The sequence below is a fragment of the Lottia gigantea genome (genome assembly GCF_000327385.1).
Source record: "Lottia gigantea unplaced genomic scaffold LOTGIsca_1, whole genome shotgun sequence".
NCBI lineage: Eukaryota > Metazoa > Mollusca > Gastropoda > Lottiidae > Lottia > Lottia gigantea.
In genome coordinates this window covers 2,922,002-2,947,450 of record NW_008706746.1, presented here as the reverse complement: position 1 = coordinate 2,947,450, position 25,449 = coordinate 2,922,002, and the positions used below count along the sequence as shown (strand labels likewise).

The following is a 25,449-nucleotide window of genomic DNA, read 5'->3' as shown; positions in this document are numbered from 1 at the left end:
TTCCAGTTAACAGATGAAACCATTGTTTTTAAGGTTTAATCTTGGAAAATAACTTTTTTTTATTTGATCAAAGAAATCCTTTATTTAATTTTTTGATGTATTGTATTTATATTAAAATATAGTTGAATTCAACTTAAAAAAAATAGTTGTTCTTATTTTTTGTAAAGATTAATGATAACCCATTTTGTTTTCCCAAACACAATTGACCCATTAGCAAGATGGTCTAGATTACACAGTGGAACTCACTGATAAAATCATGCTTTAACCACAACAATAACTGATAACTGATAATAACTGAATAGCTGATAACAATGCAGCTTTGAGTTCAACTTGAAAGCTGTAAAATGCTTTCATACAAATCAGTTTTGATATAATAAGCCTTCATACACAAGATTCATTGATAAAATAAGTTCTCTACAACAAGATTCATTGATAAAATAAGTTCTCTACAACAAGATTCATTGATAAAATAAGTTCTCTACAACAAGATTCATTGATAAAATAAGTTCTCTACAACAAGATTCATTGATAAAATAAGCTCTCTACAACAAGATTCATTGATAAAATAAGTTCTCTACAACAAGATTCATTGATAAAATAAGTTCTCTACAACAAGATTCATTGATAAAATAAGTTCTCTACAACAAGATTCATTGATAAAATAAGCTCTCTACAACAAGATTCATTGATAAAATAAGTTCTCTACAACAAGATTCATTGATAAAATAAGCTCTCTACAACAAGATTCATTGATAAAATAAGTTCTCTACAACAAGATTCATTGATAAAATAAGTTCTCTACAACAAAATTCATTGATAAAATAAGCTCTCTACAACAAGATTCATTGATAAAATAAGCTCTCTACAACAAGATTCATTGATAAAATAAGCTCTCTTCAACAAGATTCATTGATAAAATAAGTTCTCTACAACAAGATTCATTGATAAAACAAGCTCTCTACAACAAGATTCATTGATAAAATAAGCTCTCTACAACAAGATTCATTGATAAAATAAGCTCTCTACAACAAGATTCATTGATAAAATAAGCTCTCTTGAACAAGATTCATTGATTAAATAAGTTCTCTACAACAAGATTCATTGATAAAACAAGCTCTCTACAACAAGATTCATTGATAAAATAAGTTCTCTACAACAAGATTCATTGATAAAACAAGCTCTCTACAACAAGATTCATTGATAAAATAAGCTCTCTACAACAAGATTCATTGATAAAATAAGCTCTCTACAACAAGATTCATTGATAAAATAAGTTCTCTACAACAAGATTCATTAATAAAGCTTTCTAAAAAAGAGATCTAGAAAATGAGAAAATAGTATTAAAACTTGACATATCCGAGAAAAATCCATTATTAATTCAGAATGGATGTATTTAAAGGCAGGACAATATGATATATTTAATATACACATTTGATCTCAATTCAAAACATTAACAGTTTTTAGCTGACTTTTTCAACCCTTCAATATTCCAAAACACGATGACACACAATCTGCAACTTTTACAGCTTTTTATTTCATAAAACATGTTTAATAGATACCAAGTTTAGACCCTTTCATCAACTGATTCCCAAGGATACTCAAGACAGGGCTTAACCATGGATGGAAAGGTTGAAAAATCTTAGATCAAACTTGAAACCAAAGCCTCTGAAATCCATTGTTTGAACAAATGCCCTTCAGTCCAGTTCTTCATCAATAATGCAAAATGGATGACTTTAAAAAGTGTTAAGGTTAGATTAGTTTTTTAAGGTCTTGATTCTGATATAATTGTTGCAATGACAAGTCAAGGCCATAAAAAAAGATTATTTGTAAAGTGCCTTTAACAAAAAGAAAATACAAAAATTTAAAAATTTATTGATTGCCATAACAATTAGAAGATACAAAAGAGTGGAATGGTAAGGAATATGCTAAGCCTAATTCCGCATTTCATTTTTCAGCATTCCAAATGCTAATGATTCAATTTTTGGTCTACTAATATTAAAAACTTGAAATGCAATAAATATGAATTAAGGCTCAGCATTTCCCCTAAACATGTATTAATCATAATAATTTTATCACAGATTTCAAAAAGAATTAACAAAACAAAAACACCTTTTTTATAAATTTCACAAAAAGGAATGTGTTTTTATGGATTCAAAAGAACTTCTGGGTAATGAAATGTCTGCGAATTTCCAGAGCTTCTTTGTAAGATGTTTGTCCAAAATTGTCCATCAACACTTATTTTAGACAGATGTTGCATATCTCTGTTTAAAAGTAGCAGAAAGAAATGTGTTTTTGAAATCTTCTTTTCAGCTCTTCTTATTTAAAAGAAGTATGAAACATTTTCATATTGGATGTCATAATTTTACAATGTGACTGAAAGTATATAGATCTTAAAATTACATTGGAGGCAGAGAAAATTCTTTAAATGCTTGCACATTCAGAATTTCATCAGAAACATCCCTTCTGAAATTCAGCTATGATCCTCACACTATCTGGTTGACATCTGTTCAAAATTACAACTACAAGCCACCAAAATCTTTTTGACTTCAGTTAAACATATATATACATACATTATCACAGTAATACAATTGCATTTGATTGAAAAGAAATTTAAAATTTCATCTCCAGAAAAACCCTTTTGGAATGCAATATAAGGAAAAATGTGCATTTTACACAAAAAACTATACCAATCAACAAAATTTTCTTCCAATAAATTGTTTTCATTATCTACAAAAAAACCAAAATACGAAATTTTGGAAGACATACATCACAAATTGGATCAGTAAAAAACACTGAAAACATTAAAGAAGTGCTATAAATTGATGACCAAGGGTGAAAACAAATTAAACAAAATGACTAAATTAATTATCATTCATTCATGATCTTGTCTCAAAATCAAGGATCTGATCACTAAAAGATGAATAAGCTTAAAAAATCATAGTCTCTTACATTACCAGACGTTCACAATGTACTTGCTTGGAGTATACAAGATACAAGTACAAAAGACCTTAATGCTAGAGTGGGGCTCCCATTCCTCCTGATTCTCAGATGTAGATGCTTTAGTATGTAATTTCAAATAACTTTCCTAGAAAAATTCCAATACCTTCCAAACTCATACTATTGGTGCTCCAATTGACTTACCCAACATCTTGGGAAAAAGGACAAGCGTCATCCATTTTTGGAAGAATCTAAATCTGTCAGATGTAATGCTGTGCCATTGGATAATTTTGAGCTGCTTTCTTCTGATGCTTCCTCAATCTCCTTTTGATCAAAATTGTTATTCTTTTCCTCCACAACTATTTTTGGCATTTCATGTAGAAGAATACTTTCATGGTGGGGTGAATTTTGTCGTCTGCTTGATGAGGTTGTTTGTAAAGTTTGCTGATTGAGAGCACGTGCTTGATTAATCATTGTTTTTGATGTTTGAGTTGCTTTTGAGTTTTCTGATACACCTTGAGGAGGTATGCTGTTTTGATAAAAGACACTATCATCTAGATTTTCAGTTAATGGAGTCTCATAAAGGTTCAAGCTGTCCACAGATGAAGTCCTGCTGAGACTAAGGACGCAGTTTTTCGTTGAAAGAGGCGAGATTTGAGCAATGTAGGCACTTAATGAATTTTTATTGTCAAAACCACAAGGTAAAATATAGTCTCCGATTTCATCCAAAGCTGTTTGGAAACTTGCTGACCGACTGCTCCTCACAGAAAGGACTGAATCTTCTGTAGGTGTAATGTGGTCCAATGTTGTTGTATTTCCTGTAGCTTTAGTTATCACAATTTGTGGCTGTAGTGTTGTTTCACTTATATATTCTGCCATAAAATAATAAATATACCGATACTCATCCTAGAAAAAAAATTAAAGAAATTAAGAATGTAATTTGGATTCTCAGAATGTGTCAAAACTTTCAGAGTTTTAGAGGGGAAGTCCTTGATTTGCATTCACTATATGGAATGACTCTAAGTCAAAATTTGGTCAATTTGCGGAAAAAAAATTTAAGACCAGCTTTGTAGGTTGAGATTATTGGTTTTGACAAGTGTCAGGCCACAGAAGAGAAATAGGGATACATACTATTGTGGAAACTAGATGAGGTCTATTTCTTTTGATAATTCTTACAGCATTAAAAATATCACATTCACCATCAATTTTCACTTGATTACAACAAATATTGACGGCTGTATAGATACCACATCTATTGCAACCATCTCTATATAAATATATACAATTATCATTAAATATATCATTAAATATCAAAAACAGGGCTACACATTCAGCATTATCACAAGTTCCAAAGAAATTATCAAAAATCAGTAAAAGATCGCTCCATTTATGCAACTATTGTCAAATTCATAACAATAATACAGAAATTTGACAAAGATGAAATACAGGAGTTTCCATTGATATTTTTATCACTTCATCCTACTTTTTTTGAAACAAATCTAAGGTATCAAATACATCATCAAAACATTCGGAAAGCAAATCAAATATCTTTGAACCGAAGAAAATATATCCATAAAAAAGAGACTTACTTTGATAAAATACAAACTGGTGTTGAAGGATTTGTCTTTTGCTGCCAATCATCAACACACTGCATGACATATAGTAAAGATTTATGGGACATAGTAATTTTAGCTGGACTCATACCATTGGTCACTTGAAACATTTTTACTATTAAATCACTATCTTTTGGCTCTCTTTGGTTGTTTGGAAGAATCTATGAAAATATTTTTACTTTTGATACATCATTGAGATCATTTTGTACATAACTACATGTATATTCTTTTTTGGAAATATTTTTCATAGCAAGATGGCAACTAATGCTAGTTTTGATAAGGAGTGTCCCTATTTTATTCAGTTCTATGTTATTGTATATTGTATATACATTTTGGGGAAACTAATTTTTTGGTCCATGAATAGTAAATTTGTTGACTCTCAATGAAATCAAAATCTTTCATGAAATCAAAATCTATTGATTCTTTACTAATATCAAGACCTATCAACTCTTTACTAAAACAACCTATGGAATGTTCAATCAAATCAAAATCTATTTACACTTCAATCAAATTAATTCATGGACTCACCTTGTGAATAGCAAAAGCTCTTATAATGAGTTCAGGGTATTTGCCACAACCTAAATATCTCACACTAATAGGACCATATCTACATTCTTCATCCAATTCTTTTGGCCAAAACTTTTGGAATCTCTGTCAGTAAAACAAAAAACAAAATTTAAATACATGTACAGTGGTATATACAGCATCTTAATCTTCAGTTGGACATGACTGACAAATAGAGCTGAAATCGCCTCTCTGATTTCCAGTCATGATCAAATTTCAAGTCTGCTTATCTAAATTATTACATACCACACAATATTTTGAAATAGATGAATATATTGCCTTGATAAATTTACAAGTTATTATTCTTTTTACTATTAAAGGTACAATTTGAGAGACTAAAAAGGCTCTGGTTTCTATGACAGCTGAAAAAAGGTTTAAGAGTACAAAGCACTGTTCAAGAGGGACATTTTTTCAACATAGCACCAGCAACTCTTATTGCTTTCAAAATGCCCAGGGAGAACAGACTGTACTTACTCTAGTAAATTTGAGATCATTCAACACAACCAATGAATTTATTTTATAATCATATAGAAGTCTCCAAATATCATTCAATGTATTTTTCTTTGGCCACTGTGTTACTAGATAGGCATTGATATTAAATAAACCCTGAAAACAAAAACAAGTTCATGACAGAACCATTTCATTATATGGGTTCGTAAATTCAAAAATCTTTCAGGTAAATGTTTTGGCAATAACTTTAAAAGAGCACAATTCATTTCTAATATCTCTAAATATAGGCATGCCTACATTCCAGCTGATCTAATATTAATCATGTATTGTCTGTTTCATGTTCACAATGAATTGTGAATAGACAGGGGAGATAATGTTATCTCATGTTCCTTAAGCAATGGTACGATTATTATTCAAATCTAACCATTGCTTGAACAATCCCATATTCTCCTCAATAAAGACTAATAATCTCCCTTAACAGACCATATGTCACCATGCGATATATCCAATCAGGAATCTCGTAATATTTGGAGTAAAAGGAAGGTGATTGAAAATGGCGGCCTTCATTGAATCATCTGAAACTGTTGTAGATTCACACCAACCCACTTGTTGATCAGTGATTGATGTGAAACTTGACAGAAAGGTACTTACACGTGCCCTTAATATTCCTAAAATATTTCAGAAAATTCTAATGCTTCCTTTCATTTTAAGTTAATTCTTTGATCCCGGTAACGACGAAATGAGAGGGGGCATAACTCATTTGTGTAGACTACTTGCTTTGTCATGTCAATGATTTGCAAGTCATTATGAATAAATAAGAATGTTATTGAAGGAGGTGTAAACATTGAGGATTTTTTTTTCATTCTCGCTCTGAAAACTAACAAAGCTGTTTGGCACTATGACAAGAACTTAACCATGAACTTTGAGATTTAAAAGAAAGTAAATTTTTTTTTTTTCAAAATTAAATTCACGACCAATCAAAATTTATGACAAGGATCGTGATGATGGGATCGTGAGAGCAATGGCTAGATGATCATTATCATTTACCGTTTCTAAAGGAACATAATTTTATCTATACTCACATCAACATATACAGCATTAATAAAATCATTACCACTATCATTAGTATCAGCTGAGAGGTAGGGTCTGGCTCGTTCAGCTTGAAATATGAATTACATAATGTCAATGGAAACATGATCAAAATGAATTTACATTTATATTAAATGTATGATTTATATAATTTGTACCCTATTCAACAATAGTTCACATAATGCAAAGAAATAATTTTGGTTTGCCTATGTTTACTTTCAACACATCTGAAGCAACATCACTTTATCTTAGCCTGGTATATCTAAATTACTACATCCTTCCATATATTACATATTAGGACTTGTAGCATCCTTTTAATTTCTTAATGAATGATCAATTCATTTTAAACTATTGATAGTAGAAACATTTGCATGTAAAATTTTAATTTAAATTATCCCAAAACCACTGTATTGGTTACTTCCCTTGAGATAAAAACTTTGAAACCAATACTTACGAGGTAACATCATTATATCTCTACTTTTACATCTATTTTCTACTCTATGACCACTAGCACAGTCTCCTATAGATAATGCTGGTACAATATATTGTAATACCTAGTTAGAAAACATTTATTGTAAACGTAGAGTTGACAAATTAGGTCACCAGGAACCCAGTGGTAAAGATTTGATATCTGAACCCAGAAGTAAAGGTTTTGATAATTGAACCCAGTGGTAAAGGTTTGATAGCTGGACCCAGTGGTAAAGGTATGATATCTGGACCCAGTGGTAAAGGTATGATATCTGGACCCAGTAGTTAGGTTTGATATCTGGACCCAGTGGTAAAGGTTTGATATCTGGACCCAGTGGTAAAGGTTTGATATCTGGACCCAGTGGTAAAGGTATGATATCTGGACCCAGTAGTTAGGTTTGATATCTGGACCCAGTGGTAAAGGTTTGATATCTGGACCCAGTGGTAAAGGTTTGATATCTGGACCCAGTGGTAAAGGTTTGATTTCTGGACCCAGTAGTTAGGTTTGATATCTGGACCCAGCAGTTAGGTTTGATATCTGGCCCCAGTTTTAAAAGTTTGATATCTGGACCCAGCAGTTAGGTTTGATATCTGGCCCCAGTTTTAAAAGTTTGATATCTGGATCCAGTGATAAAGGTATGATATTTGGACCCAGTAGTTAGGTTTGATATCTGGACCCAGTGGTAAAGGTATGATATTTGGACCCAGTAGTAAGGTTTGATATCAGGACCCAGTTTTAAAGGTTTGACATCTGAACCCAGCAGTTAGGTTTGATATCTGGAACCATTGGTAAGGGATTAATATCTGGATCCAGATTTGAATGTAAAGATTTGATCATCTCTTATAGGTCAGTCACACCATAGCGTTCTGGTCAACGTTCTCTGAACATTCCAATCATTCAATTTTCAAGCTTTCTAGGGATAGGTGGACACATCTGACGTATGATTAACGTGTGCCTAACGCATGACTAGCGTGTCTAATGCACGCGAAGCGTGTAACAGGGAGCAAGTAAGATACCCTTGAAAACCATTAGCGTGTGCTAATGTGCCACATGCTCAAAACTTTTTTTCCGGATCAGCGTTCTCAGCCAATTCCCGACGTTCACACAACACTCTTCTGGCGATATCCCACAGACGATGGGCAACTACCAAAGTTTCCTCAAACGTGATAGAACGCTGACCAGCATGTCACGGTGTGACGGCCCCATTAATAATATATTACCTGAAATTCTTGATCTATTTGCAGTGATCTACTGTTTGTAAAGCCAACTGGAGTTTGGAAATGTAGATCAGCCACAGGGAAGACTGTGTAATTACAATTAATATACATAGCTACTGTATCATAGATTAAACCATATTGTCCCTGAAAATACCATTAAATATATTGAGACAAATTAAGATAGTAAATCTGGATACCCTGATAATCCTGCTTCACATTATTCTTTCATTCCTTAAAACCATCGTAAAAAACAAAATGCTTTGTAGGTTCACTAGTACTTACCAATGTGCGCACCATATTTTTTCTATATCTTCTAAGATGTAAAACAGCACCATAAATATCAACTTTTTCTTCAGTTTCAACTTGTTTTAAACAATAATCTATGGCCAGAAATACAGCTGTTCTCCCTCCACCACATCTGTAATCACAAAGATTGAAACCATTTTTCCTTTAAACTTTTTTTTTTATCTTTCTTTTATAAAATTGTCTGGTTGTCATATTATCAAACATTAAGTAATAATATGATAATGAACATCAAGATTTCTAGGTAAGCATTATCCCTTTACCATCCAGTTGTGACAATGATAAATCTTAATTGGTACCAAGACATTGAACACTGAAGTGTCTGGGAATGAAAATTCCAAAGGAGAAACTGTAAAAGAGCTATAAATTGATAGTGAGATGTGAAAAGTTGTTGTTTGGATTTCAGGTTTCGTTTTGCAGTTTGGATCGTAAGTACTTGGTTTATTAATGTGATGTCACATTTCATAGTTGTTTAGTTAATATTTGAGAAATGGACCAATGGGAAATTCAATATCTTTCCATCAAAATAAATACTGCCAGAATTGATACTGAAATGCTACAGTATGTATTTTATTTGTTCTGTATCCATTCAGATTTGTTCACAAGGTTGTGAGGAATTTTGGCAAATTGGTAATATTGGTATATCCTCTGTGAAATGTACACAATATTTTCTATTTCAGCCAGTTCTATTTCAAGGTCACACATAAAAGCTAATTCTATGTTTTTATAGCACTTAACACTTTCGGTTTTACATCATTTCAATGACAGTATTAAATAGACTAGAGTAGGAGTATAAAATTGTTACCTGCAATGGACTAAGATTGGTCCTAAACTTGTTGACATAAAATGATTGACACGTCTTCTAACATCTAAAATGTAACCTGGATCAGCACACTCATTGTCATGGAAACCAACCATTTCAAATTGTCTGATAATCCTACAATCATAGCTTCCTTCCTGCAATATAAACAAGCCTTACTTACAGAGACTACATTATATTACGTTTTAATTCCATTTGTCAACCTGAAACCAGTTAGCAGAAACATCATCAATTAAGATGTTTGTATAAATATATACCAGTACAAATAACCTCAACAAGCTGATCACATTGACAATATAAAGAAATGATATTTCTTGAAATTGTCAGTGACTCATCCAGATGAGTGGGGGGCCCCTTCCCCCCGGGAATTTAACATTATGCTCCCTTGCAATCTGATACCCCTCTTTATGTCAATTTAATGAATGTTAGTGGAAGATTCAAAGATTTTCAGTATGTAATATATAATATAGTCCTTGGTCAGGCCCTAGCTAAAGGTTGTGAACTACTTAATTTATATTGTGTTTTAGATACTTACTTTGGTACAGTTTTGTTTAGGGTGGGGGCAAGTGGACTTGGTTCAACAAGTTTTTATGGTGATTGAGCCACAGGAAATTATCCAACTTTTGAACAGATTGCGTGATCAAATTAAACCTTAAGAAAACTCCTAATCCTTCCTTCATTTAAGTACCAATCTTACCTTTTGAATACGAAATGTTCTAATGTTTAAATGAGCTAAATGTACACTTGCTTCAGTCCAGATGTGAATACTACCATGTTGTACATATTTCTTTACACCAGAATAATCCTCCCAATACTTATCACATTGTTGCTAAAAGATGATTACAACTTATAAATCAAAATTCTATTTGTTGTTTACATATCAAGTATATTATCATACTCATATATTCATACTTGAAATGAATTTTAGATTGATAATACTTTGTCCATTAGCAAAAGAATTAAACCCTTCTCCAGCCTTATAGTGACCTATCACCTACAATACGGAGTGATCATGCCTTAAGTGAGATCATTTCTTAAAACCCAACAACTATTTTGAATCTACTATCTCCTCAGTGCCAGATTTAAAGAAATAAAGGCATATACCAACTCTTCATTCAATATGGTAAATGGTAGTAAAGAAGTCAATCATAAAAAGAATCTAACACAACACCGTAAATTGCTATTATGAAAACAACAAAAAAAGATCTTAATGAAGATTTAATAATTCATTGCAATCAGAGACTTTATCAAACTAGACTGACAATATCAGAATTGATATTTGGTCAATGAAATTTCCATATCCATTATATTGCATGTCTTATACAGCTTAGACAATGAATTTTTTTTTTCTCCATTAATTTGATTAAAAAAGAACGGCATATAATCAATAATGTTACTTACAACTGCATTTTCAAAAAGTCCTGTTGCCATAACGATACAATGTATTCCCTCTTGCCATATCATGTGCCAGAATTGAATAATAGACCTGCTATTAGGACCTGGAAATGATGAATAATGAACGGATTTCTTCACCTTTGAATTGAGGAAAGAAAGAAATAGAGGGAAATGTCTGATAGATCTCTCAGATTCAACAGTAATGAGTTAAAAATAAATCCAAAATGTAAAAACATTTCAAATAAATTATCTTAAAGAAAGCTTGCTGGGACAGAAAAAGATACTCTCAGAAAGCAGATAAATTTGATTCTTACCTTGTGATGCAATATATTCTTTTGAAATACAGTAACCCTGAAATAAATAGTTTCAAATAAAATTCAACAGCTTTAAATTTATAGTGAAATAATTTTTCTACATTTTTGGAAAATACAGACATCAGCAGACCTATTCAGATATAAAAATTGTGATATCCAATTAGCAATTGTGCTTAAGCAGCATTATTTTATGCCACAAATTCCATACTGAAACTTAGAATTCCACAATTCCCTGAAGATGATCACCCCAGCTTTAAATAATAGAATTAGGTGTGGTATTGTCTTTCCTGATGTTTTCCTGAACAATTCTATTCAATAGCTATCAATGTAAATATTTACTCCATTAAATCAAGTCATAAGTGGTATTTTTTTTTCTCTAGAAACAAATTTTACTGTCCTTCTTCAAATCCAAACAACATGGTTCAGACACAAGTTCCTGGAACGCCATTGTACGATATGTTTTCTTAGAATGGATTTGTTTAGAAAGTAAACATAACAGTCTTTTTAGTTCTTATTTAATGTTCTACATCACTCATTGAATGTTGTATAGGACATAAAATAACATAAAAGGGAGGAAGGAAACCTAAAGCCTTTTGAAATACTTGTTTAAACCTTTTGCTGCTAAGCTGAAAGGCAGTTTTGTTTCAATCAATAGGATTTTGTACAAATCTGAGGGCGAAAGTTAAATATGTCAAATTTCTTGCAGTTAACATTAAAGATAGGAAATGATCTGGTGAACATAAACTTGCAGGCAATCAACAATGAAATAAATTGAAATAGTGCTTCTGTCTATCTGTCTGTGTCACTGAGTTGAGCTGGCAAGGAAGGACAATGACGAAGCATGGAGAATATAGGATTGTTTTATTCATATTTAGTTTTTAGTACCACTCTGTTGAAAGTCAACAGAAACATCATACTTACATCCACATAACTGGCATTGACATAATCATTGTTCCAACCTTTTGGTACATCATATAGTATTACTCTACTGTGGTCATCTGAAAAATACAATTGTACAGTGCACGATATGTTTGTTGCAATTCTTTTCCTGTGCGTACCAATGTAACATGTAAAATCTTTCTTTCACCAAAACTAACCATTTTCTTTATAACTGCATCAAACCTGATAAAGCACTACTCTTAAATTTATTAAATTATTAAACTTGAACCAATCTGAACTCCTTCCAAGTGCTACAATAACTGACTACTAGTTTGCCACAAAGGCTGAATTATTTGTCTAACTACCAAACCTGAACTACTTCTAAATCTGAACTTTCTCTTCATTTCCAAAATCTTAACTAATAATTATACCTAACCTGAACTGCAAGAATAACCAATTTAATCGCAAACTGAACTACTAATAATTCTACAAAAAACTCAATTATACATGAATGGGCCTACTATGAGAAGTAATTCATTACAAGATTCTATGATTCTTAATGCTCACAGTACAAAAACTTAACTGCAGCTCATCACTGAAAGATTAATGCAGCAATCAGAATTTTGTTTTTCTCTCCATTTCATTTTACTTAAAAACTTATACCATCATATATATCATATAAGAAACACAGTGTTTACATTTTTATATTTTTCACCACATCCATGATGCATTGTAAATATATATATGTTATATGAAATTTTCTGTGTTTTTATCATATATAGTATTATATATTTTTAGTATATAATTCGTAGTTTTGTGGGGAAACATAGTGATTACATTTTCATATTTCCTTCCTCATCCATGTTACATTGTAAATGTTTATATGTTTTATGTTATTTTCTGTATTTTTATTCTTTCTGTAATCTTGTATATAATATGTAGTTTAGTGGGACCTATTGAAAATTAGACTTCTGTCTAAATGGGTTGCCAAATAAAGTTATTATTATTATTATTATTATAATGTTATGCTCATTGAAGTCTACCTCATCTGATACACTACTTTGCACAGGTTATCGAGAGAATTAAACATTCACTCCTTTAATTCCTCTCTTCAGCACCCTCAAAATTTCACACAAGAAGATGTAAAAAAATGTGCATGAATAGAAATTAAAATCAGAAGAACTGAACTGCACATGATGAATTGGATTGGAACTAAAAGGTTACATTGTAATTTAACATGACTTGTGTAGCAGAAGACTGATTACTGGAATTTTAAAATTACATTCAACAGCAGTTTTATTAGAGTTTCTTCAACCTTGAAATTGTTGACATTTGTAATCATTGCTTTGGTTCTTGTATTAAGGAAGTAGGGTGATTTAACCTGCAGAAAGTTTCCGAGTTGTTAATCTCATCGTTACATCAGGTTGAGGCCATGTTTTTCGGTTTCATTCAAAGTGTTACAAACAATTGGAGTGTTATTAACAAAAGCTCTGTTTTGGACACAATCATTACCATGGTCCTATGATTTTCTAATATTGGCATATCAAGCTAATTCACTGATCAGTCTAAGTGTCAAAATTTCGGAAATTCACACTTCTTTGATAATTCTTTATCAGAATGTAAAAGACTTCTGAAAATAAAAGCAAAATTATCACCATTGTACACAGCATGGCATGGTGCATAGAACTCTGATATAATTTAGTTTTATCTGACTTTTATTTTGAGGATTCACTAAAAAAAGGCAAACTAGTGGAAGCAATTTGAAATCAAGAAGCATGACATAATCTTCTTGTTTTGTCAGAGTTTCAATCAAGTAGAGTTTTGATTAACGGTTCGACTGACATATTAGGTCGGTTGTTTGAGTTGAAGGTAGAGACATCAGTATATCTAGCTAGCAATAAAGTATCAGGTCTATTATTAAAGACTATGGTAATGTCTTAACCATTGACTTTATCCCTAACATATATAGATGAACCATAAATCACATTCCACTCCTTTATCTCAGTAAATCCTGAAACTTTCAATCAAACATCTCCCGAGAGATAAAAACAGATTGCTCTTTAAAGTATCTTCATCTTCCCAAATATACCATGAATCTATTGTTTACAGCAGTCATGCATGTTCCCTGCAAAATTCATGGGTTTTTTTCATCGTAAGTATAGGTGTTTTAACAATTCCGTATTATACAGGATAAGACTAAAATTACTGGAGACCAAAACTGGTTTGAAAATTTGAAACTGAGCCCCAAAACAAAATGAGTTTAGGATTGCTGTTTCCTTTGTGAAAAAATTCATACAAAAATATAATGAGTGAAGAGAGATTAAGTTATGTAGCAATGAACAATGTAGTTATACTACTGTATTGTATTTTTTAATCAAAATGGAGCCACATTCACAATAATACTCGGCTCAACTCAACACAACCCTCCTTCACAATTTTATATTTATCTCAACAAGTACATATATTCTATCAAAAATATGATATTTATATTATATACACAAAACATCAACGATCTTAATTACTGCAGCCATTGAAGATGAGGATGTTGCTTTAATTAAAGTAGAACAAGTAGAAATCAACAAATCATCTGAAGCAGACGACCATTTAGCCATCATGAATAATAGATCAATTTAGTATTAGTTATATTATTCTTACAGACAAAATATAGACTGAATAATATTCCTATAACAATATAATTCTTCAAGGATTTGGATGGAAACCCAATTTTGTGTATAAATGTAATGAAATGAAGTGAGATATCAGTCAACTGAAGACTTGCTATTGCATTTGGCTAGGGCAGCGTCAAAAGTATCCTTATTTTTTTATCACAACCTCTATAGTTAGTTCTCAATTTTCCATCCACCATTGATGATTTTTCCACGTTAAAAGAATATTGTAATAGTATTAAAAGTATGTGATCAAAAGCTAAGATTAAGTTGTGATTCTCAGACACCTTATGTGTAAGATAACATACATGTTTACCATTAGCATTAAATATAGAAAGGCTGAGTGTATTTCTGGTGTCTTGTCGGTCTTGATCTCATTAAATGATTATAAGTGAGGGATCTAGCCTCTATTTTCTTTCCACCTTATCTCATCTATTATTGATACATTTATCATACAATTTCTAATTGAACAAACGTGAGCAAACTATTATACCATTACTGGAGCGTTATAACCTTATCATAACATTTATTGTCCAGCACTGAGTGGTTGAGTGCTAATTCTCAATTTCCTACTGTTTTTAAAGAAAGAAATATAAGATAAGTCTGTACTTAATAAGAACGAAGAAGGGACTTATAGGGACAGGTACAGGATTTACGGGTGCAAATCATACCTTGGGTCTCAGAAACGTGAATTGTACCACTAAGCTAATCTGTAATAGTGTTCACAGCTTACTGTAAAAAATTTAGCCTTCAATCCAAGTGTATTCATAATTATCTATGTTTGAAAGTTATCCCAAAGAGTTGTCACAAACAGCTTTGAAGAAGATGTTCAGTTTCAGACACCCCAATTTATAGAAAGAAGACAAGCTTATGAACGAAATAAATATAAAGTTAAAATTCTTGTTTGAGGTCTTTTTGAAGGAATTATGCAATTTTTGTACAGTTTTTGTAGTTCTGAAGACTGTTTACAACATACATTCAGCCTACCAAAATGCCCCACCCGTCCCTTTAAGTTTGAAATTTAAGCCGTAAAATTTTTGTTGGTTACTGTTTTATATTTGATGAAATAAAACATAGGCTATTTCCCGAATTTCTATTATATTTTTCTTCAAAAAATTCTTTTTGTCTTTTTTTGGGTTATGGTGATCCTAAAAATCATAAAAATCCTAGCTCTGGATTATTTTATGAGTAATTTTAAAAAATAAGTGAATCAAAGACGATTAATCAAACTATAGGTTATTTCAGTTTAATCATAAGTAACCATAGGAACACTTGATATTCAATTGTTATTTATGAAGAGTTCTATTAAATAAATGGAAATACTTTTCATTTCTCTCATATATAAATTTCAGAGAGAGTCCACTCATGTACAGAACTTATAATTTTATTCAATCAGATATAAACAATAAATATTTGGTTGTGGTATTGTTTTCAATTTGCATTTGATCTTATAAAACAATGATTATCTATAAATATAAGAGTTAGCCATGAATAACTGAGATTGTATGAAATATTGACATTAAATCAGCCGTTTATCTGTGTTGAATGCATCAATGCAATAGCATGTAAAATAAATAAATCCATTTCACCAAATGAAATAAATAAAACCCATTTTACCACGTAAAATAAATAAATCATTCTATATTAGTCATATTAATTTGTCAATAACTGTTTTAAGTTTCATAGTGCTAAATAGAAACATTTCTCATCTTATTTTAGTGCATGTATTGCTGATAATTAGCAGAAAAGGCTTCAGAAAGATCAATATTAACGCTATGAATGTTCTATAAGTGTGTGAATGTGGTCTATATTGCACCCAAATTATCCTCACTGGCCATTTATAGATATCATCATGATTTGTCATAATTCAATTTGAAAAGTATTTTCTTGGTGAAAACAGAAATATGAATCATTCAATGCTGTTTTTAACCAATTGTATTCACGCAATGTTTTTCATGTTTTAATATCATCTTCTCAAATATTGCCAGTGTGACATCAAAACAAGTTCAAATTATCTTAAAGATCAGGATAAAAAAAGCAGCTTCAGATTAAGACAAAATTTGTGATGAACTTAAAAATAAATTATTTTCATATTTCGTAATTCAAATTGTCTCTCATTTCCTTCCAGAATATTCTCAGTTCAAAGTAGAACTTATCACATAAAATGACATTTTATGTGGTAACGCCTTGATAATGGAAGGATGCTGAAATAAAATGGTCACAAAGGGATAATTATGGTAAAAGAATATTACAAATTCAACAAGTAATTTCATTTTAATAATGGCCATAATCTCAGATGGTGACATAGTTCTAAAAATGCCGTTAAAATGCTTATTGTGAATTTCTTTTCAGTAGCAACTTTACATTCATGCAAATTCATATCCATTACTTAAAATTTGCTGATGCACAAAGAAAATTAACCAATGATGTACAAGATAGGAATAAAGAAAATAATTAAATGAATCATTTGTTCTTGGAATGTTATTGATATTGACAGAGCTGAAGTTCCTATCTTTTCTAAGATGACATGTTAGTTACCCTGCAATACAAAATGACCAACTGTTTCTGTTCCAAAAGTTTAACACTTATTCTTTGTGAGTGCTACAAGAAACATTAGTAACATGTGAAAATCAGAATTTCCTTCAAAGCAATGAATCAAATCTGTTATCTTAAGGCAGCTCGCTATAACAATTCTATAAATTATTAGGTCAGGGGGTCCACTAAAAGTCAAAAAATTGTCAACCGGGACCCACAGACATGTACAATGATAGAATAATTGATAAAGGGGGGAGAGGCAGACAAAGTTTAATCAATATTAGGGATATATTCAGGCTTTGTTTCAGAGAACATAAAAACAATTTTATGAAAAAAGTTGGTCAATGACTTGAGCCTTGTCACAATAAAAAATTGTGTGACATTATTCATTAATTCTCACTTAAATTGATAAAAAAAACAAAAAAACTCATCTTTTCGTCTGGAAAAGTCAGGTTAAAATTTCCCCTGTTCTTATTATTGATAAAATTTCATAGAGAGACCAGAGGGAATACAACTCATCTCCATCAATGGCCAAATATGTCATTTTGAGAGAATTTCGGACAGGATATAATGTCAAATTGATATTCAATGTTTTCATTTCTCTTTCTACTCTTGATCATTCCCCTTGCGTCTTAAATCATCATCATTATGATAGAAAGTAATTCAATCAAACGCTTGCCCAATATAATTTTCTTTACAATTCAATAGTCACACAAATAGCCATCCCAAGCCTCAATATTATATTTAATTATTCTATTCTAAAATTAGAAAGAAATTATGTCTCTTTATAAATGGGAATTTGAAATATGAGTGTTGAAGCAAACTGATCTAGATACATGTATTTTTTGTTTATCTATGTTTAATACCAGTGTATTGGATTTTACCATTAAAATCAAATTTTTAATTTTTGAGTTTTTAACAAACAATCTTAACTAGGGATTAAACAAGACTTAAAATATGACAACTTTTAACTTAATTTAAATGAGGTATAGATATGGTTTTTCAATTGAAAGATAATAATTTTCATGTCCATTTGCTTATTATAAAATTTGCTTCAATCCAAAATTAAACCCACAACTATCTATGTAAAACAAAAATAGAAATATAAGATGATTAAAACTAATCCTTTGTGTACAATTTGCAATCTATTCAGTATGAAAATAACATGAGACAATTTTTTTAATCTCTAATAAAAAGCCACAATTTCAATAAATATGGTGAAAATAATTCATCAGGTGTATGTAAAATACATACAATGATGTCTGGAAGAGATTTTACGGCATAAACCTGTTATAAACTGTTAAGGAGAACAAGTTTCTAGATTCATTGCATGATCAGAGTCCTTCATACATGACATCACATCATGGATAGATGATAATAAAATGGTGAAATTTCAAGTGAATGATACTTATCTTTGTTTCAATGGTGATATTTTTAAGAATACACAATACTTTTGTCTGAAAAAAGTGATTTGTCCTTTCAATCAGGTATTTTGGACAGTTGAAATTCATTTAAAGACAGTCTATATGGTTGTAACAATGTGTAAGAAAGAAAGGCAAGAAGGCTGTGTGTGTGGTGAAATTTTTGAAGCCACCATAATTTACATAAATTGATATTTTGTAAGTTTTTTTGATGTATTGGTGACCTAATCCAAAAACGAAAAATTAAAAAAAAAATAAAAATAATAACATCCATATGATAATTTCAATACCGTGCTGAAATTTGTCTCATTTAAATCAGGATTGTGTTGTATTTGAAAAGATAATGTAAATCACTAAACGTAAAAATTAAAACAAATATAAATTCATTGCAAATAAAAGAGAAAATAATTACATCTCATCTGACATTGATAACTAGAAATTAATTAAGAAAAAAAAAGATTGATATTGGATGACTGACTAAATTGATTAAAAATAAATAATTAATCACATTGTCAAAGAAAGAGGTAAATTTGATTTTGTCATATACATACATCAAAATTTCAAAATGGTTTTCAGTTATGTTCTTAAAACTCTTCAAAACTATGGTTTCCATATACGCCCTTCACGGCATGCGGATGATAAAAACGAAACATCCATTTTAAGTTTCATCAAAATCGGTTGAAAACTAAGAGAGTAATAGCATATTCAAGATTTTGGGGCAAGGGCAATAACTCTGCTTCTAACAGTCGAAAATAGATCAAATTCGAACTTGATCTTCGTTTTATGAATATGTATACACAATCCGAATTTCAAATCTAGTTTTTAGAGCGTTTACAAGCAAATGTTGATGGACGGACGGACGGATGGAGAGATGTGGGCGTATAAAAATGAACCACTGAAAACACAAAATATTAATAAATTGTAATTTAAGAAAAAAAGAACAATTATTTCGCTTCAGATAGATATAACAAAGAAATTTTGGAATAATTTTCAAATGTTTCATTCAGTGCGCAGGACAAGAGTTAAATATCTATGGGTGGATGAGGTACAGTTCAAATAAAATATTCTATTAAAACTGAATAATTCATCACAGCCATAATTAAATATATCTATGAGATATAGCCTAATAAATATTTGTGAATTTCATTGAATATTCAAAAAATTCACAATAATTCTAAATTAACAAATTTCAACTATTTCAAATTCCCACAGGTTTCCACATAACACAACAGATGTGTCGAATTTTGAGACTGGGATCTGATATTTTAATTATACCTAATCTACTACCTAATACACTGTGGGAGAGGAATTTGCATATAAATAACCCTTCAGATATTTGTCATCTATTTATTCTAGCAACTAACTTGACTTAACTAAATATAATAAATATTGTTCTTGTTTCTGACCTAAGCCCATGATTTTCATGAGAGATACCTTCTCATTTCACACAAAGTATTCATTTCAATTTGAATTTACAAAATATTTGTGAAATTTTTTCAATTATGTTAACCCAATGTTCTTCTAAAATACTGCAGTAGTGGTGCCTTGTATTCATTATGCTTTGCCCACTGTGTTTGATATTGCCAGGTAAAGAAAGGAACAGCTCCTTATCATTTGCCCTTTTTTGGAAACAAATAGCAAATTCACTCTACTGTCAAAATATTTCTCAATAAAACATTAAAAATAATTTCTTAATAGGAGAATTAGTAATCATCTATCCCAAATTATAGCTGGGTCAAATAGAATAATAAAAAAGATAACTCATTTGACCAAGGCTAGATCCCACAGCCACCATCATTTTTCATCTGCTGTTTTTTTTTGTTGTAGACAATCTTTACACTGTCCTTTCACATTTTCAAGACCATATTGTACCACTGAAAAATCTAACATCTTCTGGACTGTTAATCATCTTATAGAAATTCTTTACAAATCCATCATCGGCTCGATTCTTAGGGGATTGAAAATTTGCAGTTGGACAAAAGCGTATTCCTGACAATACCATCTTGTCATAACTAAATAAACAAATTATCAGCTTTCAATCTCAGATTTAAATTCTAAACCATTTTGAATGGAAAACACATTACCTGTCAAACCCAGAAGACACAAAGCTATTCAAAATAACAATTCATACTTAAAAAATCTCATGCATTACAAAAACATAGACATGCTGAGAGGCAAAAATTCAAGAGAAAAGAACTAAACTTAGGCTCTGATTGATTGGAATTAATTGACTGGATCTCATCAGATCAGTTGCAGTTTCAAGACTCTCATATTGAGATAATTGACTTAAAGTAACTGTAATCATCTGGTACAATGCAGATTCCTACTTCTCAAATCAACAATCAGATTCAAAGACAGCTAAATACTAGCAACTGATGGCAACTAGCAAAAACTAATTATTTCAGTTACTAGTGTGGTAAGGTTCTTCAAAAATGTGGCAAGTTACTAGCAATAATTTAAACTCTATGACTTTTTGATAAAAAAAATAAGCACGTGTTTCACCAACATCTGATTAACATTGTAGTTCTGAGTGCCGCGCTCTTCACAGAAATATTTAGCTATGAAATTTGGTTTACATCGAACAACAATAATCAACATTTTAAAACGTAAAATACAATAAAAAGTGTATGTACGGTAGCTCAAAATATGAACAATTAAATAATAGTAACGTATACATTGTCTTATTATTAAATAGTAACATGTGGCACATATGTTAAAAAATGTCAAAACTTTGAGTACTCCGACACTCTCGCTAATCCGAATTCAGATTACGCAATGTCATTTAGAAACATGTTTTACTATAGTGGATATTCTGTGAGTGATTCATGGAGTGTATTTATCATGTGAATTTGGGTAGTAGAAAACGATTTTATGTAAAAGTAGAATATTTGTGTACTTACAGGTTACAACTTCCTGTCTTACATTCATCAAAGAATTGTGGGTCTCTTGAGCAATAGAACAGGAAAAATCTTCTTGGTTTCGCACAATAGCCTGTCAAATATAAAGAATTTTAAAGTAAGATAGAAATTCCTATGAATAAATTTCAATCTAATAACAAGCAGAAGACAACCATTTTTAAGAAAGACTGATGATTTAAGCATGCTTCCTAAACTTCGATTTTCTTTATTATTACATAATCTTGATTTCAAATACTGTAAAAAATGGTAGAGACAAACAATTATAAACCGGGTGTCATTTTGCCGTTTTTACGGTCAGTACCTTAGTAACCGATTGAGTCATAACAAATTAGCTTTTTCTTTGAATATATTGCAGTTAGAAGTTGAAATTGTGGATCAAAAATACTTGTGTTGAAATTGTAAAAGGTCTAATTAATAGTACATAAGTGCATTGCTTATGGAGCCTCAGTGTACACCTGACCCAAGGTTGAGTTACCCTCCAGACTTTTGAACCATAAAAGTGCCCAGCAAACAGAATTTGTGATTTGATGAAAATTGATGTTGTATGCTGCAGACTATGCATTTACAAATCCCTTAAAAGTAAAAATAAAAAAATCGCCTGTTTTCTTTAGGGAGAAGCAGTAACTTTAAAAATGATACTAAAATATTTTTCCCAAAACTATGTATGTATTTATGATAACATCCTACATATTGGACTTCTATATGATAAATATTGCATACAATATATTATAATACAATCAGTGATTATAATGTATTTCAACTAATATTGATTCAATTTTATCTATAAAACAAATTATAACAAATAGACATAGTCAGTCACAGCTGTTTTATACAACATACAGATTGTTGACTGGCAATATGTTTTTTATTTTTACAAATGTTTTTGAGACCAGGTGCTCAGGATGTTTGAAATTCAGAGAGTGGTCATAGGAAGGCTATAAATAAATATAGGTTGTAATTTTTGGTCAAAAAATAGCAATTACTGTTGTCCCACACTTTTATATCGTGGGGTGACCGCTTTCAACCCTGTATATGCCATATTTGGTCATTTTGACAACTTTGGTACCATTCGAGAGGTCGTAAAAGCGCGGATCTTGTGATCAAAACTTCGTATTCTTAGCTTGATTGTAAATAACTCAAAAAGCACTAATTGAATAACACGTATATAAACAGTCAGATTTAAAACCTCGTAAAATATATTATTATACGAGGTTCAATGTTCCTTTTCTGCGGATGAAAATGAAAAACCTCGTATATTGTATTTATATACAAGTTTTTGGTTCAATAGGCCAGAGATTTCAAATTGTTATATGAGGTTTATATTTTCAAAAAATGAAAACCACGTATAGCAGTAAACAAAATAATAAAAAATTTTTAACAAATAGTTAAAAAATACAAATAGTACAAATAGTTTTTTGCGTTTTTTCTAAAAGTAATTCCGTGTCATATATATTGTTATATGAGGTTTCAAGCGGTCACCCACGATATGCTCTTGGGCATCAGCAAACAAACAAATTTTGAGACACACACTGGTCTTTCTAGAGGCTTTTTTAAGGTAAATTTTTCAGACCCCACCCTCACCGAAAATTCTTTGATCCCTTGCTTATTGTATTAATCAGTCAAGTAGTAAAACCAACAAATTGAATGTCAATGCATTCAGTAAAAATCATATGTAATGTTAAGACCTAAATTTATTGGTTGGAACTAATTTCAATATTTTTGTTAATCATAAGACTGTTTGTTCACAGCTGTGACTTGAAAATTAATTTATAAATAGCCTGTAGAGCATATTATGTAGTACATATCTTATGCACTGTAGAACCTCATAAATGTAAATGTGTTTCAAACAAAACTCACAATTAATTATAACAGTTGATTCCTAGAATGGCTTTTTCAATCCAGTGACCCAACCTATACAGATTGATAGAAAGTAATCTATTTTTGTAAAATTTTTATTTCACAACAATGGCATCATATTTTTCTTTCCCGTCTTCAAAAGGTGAACATACACAGATAAGTTGTGATACAATCCTTTTTTCACTCCTGTACTTTCATACTTGAAAATTATAATGACAGTTTGCGCGACTCAACAACGTATTTGGGAAGCTAAATTCATGGCATTTGAACTGAGCAATATTCTGATTCTATGCTCTCATTAAGAATAAGTTTATCTTAGCTACCATAAGAATTATAAGTTAAAAGTCATTATTTCGAATTTTGCATTATTGACTGACATGTGTTAAAATATCTTATTTATATCAGATTGTACAAAAGGATTAGTATAGGGGGCACCAAAATGATTTATGACCCTCCAGTCACTTTGGAGCCACCACACCACTGTTTCACAATTATTTAGAGTTATTATACAGAGTTAACTTTCTTATGTGTAAAGGGACAATGTTAGCACCAATTTGCAACATTTTCAATCTGTGGTTCCTGCAATTCCATGTTTTATGACATCACAAAAGGACTTATATGATATAATCAGATTTTGCAGTAGTGATGTCATAAACCACTTAGATTTAGTTGAATTGCAGACGCCACATTCTGATTGAAAATTGCAATGGTGCAAATTGATGCTATCAGTGTACCCATACATAAAGTTTAAAAACCTCTTTACAATTTCTTTTACATAATTAAGATAAATCAAATCAAAAGTAAAATGTGACATCTACATGTAGATAATATTAACAACATAAAATTACTTGAAAGAAAACAAAAATGATTTATGACATGATATCAGAACAAATTTTGCCTTAATTACAAAATTAAATCTACTTACCCTGACTTCAATATTCAATCTCTTCTCAGATTTCTTCTGTTTTAATACTGCCAGGAATTTGGAAGTTGGTATAGCCTCTTGTACCACTGATGCCACTGCCTTCTCTTCCTTTGCTATAGGATCAAGAGATAAGCCAAGTATTACTTTCAGTTTATAAAACTGATGGCTGATGTACTCATGCAGCTTTTTACCCATCCTAATATGTCCTTTCTGTTTCCAGAAACATCTTTATACACTAATGAAGTCAGGGTTCTTCCATTTTTATATGTTATGTTACAATGACAATAACATTTAAACAATTCTCCTATGAAATCACGTCTGCACAACCTTCTTAAAGTTTTCTGAAAATCTGATTTGTCAAGCATATGTCAGTTAATTATCAAACTCAATTTTTAAAATCCTCTAATTAGACACAGTCTGGAAATTTTAACTCCAACCTCAGAGAATTCACTTCCATCACTCATCTTACCGAACCAACATTCTCCATTGAATTCTAGCATGTCTACAGAAATCTTCCCGATTCAATCAGAAGTTGAAAAACCGATTCACATTAAGTAAGGTTATGTTAATTATTAAATGAGTAAAAATTGCAGCTAATATTTCCACGGAAGAGCAGATGACTGACGTAAATATTATTAATACTCGAGCAACAATCAAACACCAGCTTTGTTATTGATGAATTTTCACCCGAGTTGTGTTATACTCACTCTGATGTGTTAGTAATCTTGTTAGACTAAAACAAGTCAGTTTCCTTCAATTCATTATTAATCTCTTTCCTAGTTAGTTTTCATACTAAACATTCTTTTGAACTAGTTAATGTTGACTTACTGAAGCAGGGATGTAGAGGTAGCCACTTATTTAAAATTCTTTGCTTGGAATAATATTTCACTTTTGTAAGATTACATATTTACATTGTCAGTATTTCAAAATCCTTTTCTACCAAGCATCATTCAAAATTATTTTCAAATTTTGTTTGCGTGTCTCATTCATAAATCCAATAGATCAACAAAATAGCAAACAATTTGATTAACTGAAATACATAGTAGTCAAATCTTCAGTTTGATTTGTAACTAACCA

General features: G+C 30.8%; 1 protein-coding gene across 1 annotated transcript; it reads right to left on the bottom strand.

The window, feature by feature from the left end:
* Nucleotides 1–3,168: 3,168 nt before the first annotated feature.
* Nucleotides 3,169–24,567, bottom strand: LOTGIDRAFT_152052 (hypothetical protein; the record flags this gene model as incomplete). The annotated part of the gene is made up of 16 exons (XM_009045532.1): nucleotides 3,169–3,843; nucleotides 4,069–4,204; nucleotides 4,527–4,711; nucleotides 5,079–5,201; nucleotides 5,589–5,720; nucleotides 6,647–6,723; nucleotides 7,108–7,207; nucleotides 8,343–8,483; nucleotides 8,622–8,757; nucleotides 9,448–9,599; nucleotides 10,160–10,291; nucleotides 10,864–10,961; nucleotides 11,172–11,208; nucleotides 12,093–12,169; nucleotides 21,573–21,663; nucleotides 24,373–24,567. 16 exons carry the CDS (start codon nucleotides 24,565–24,567, stop codon nucleotides 3,169–3,171), a joined length of 2,487 nt encoding a protein of 828 aa, XP_009043780.1.
* Between the last annotated feature and the right edge of the window lie 882 nt (nucleotides 24,568–25,449).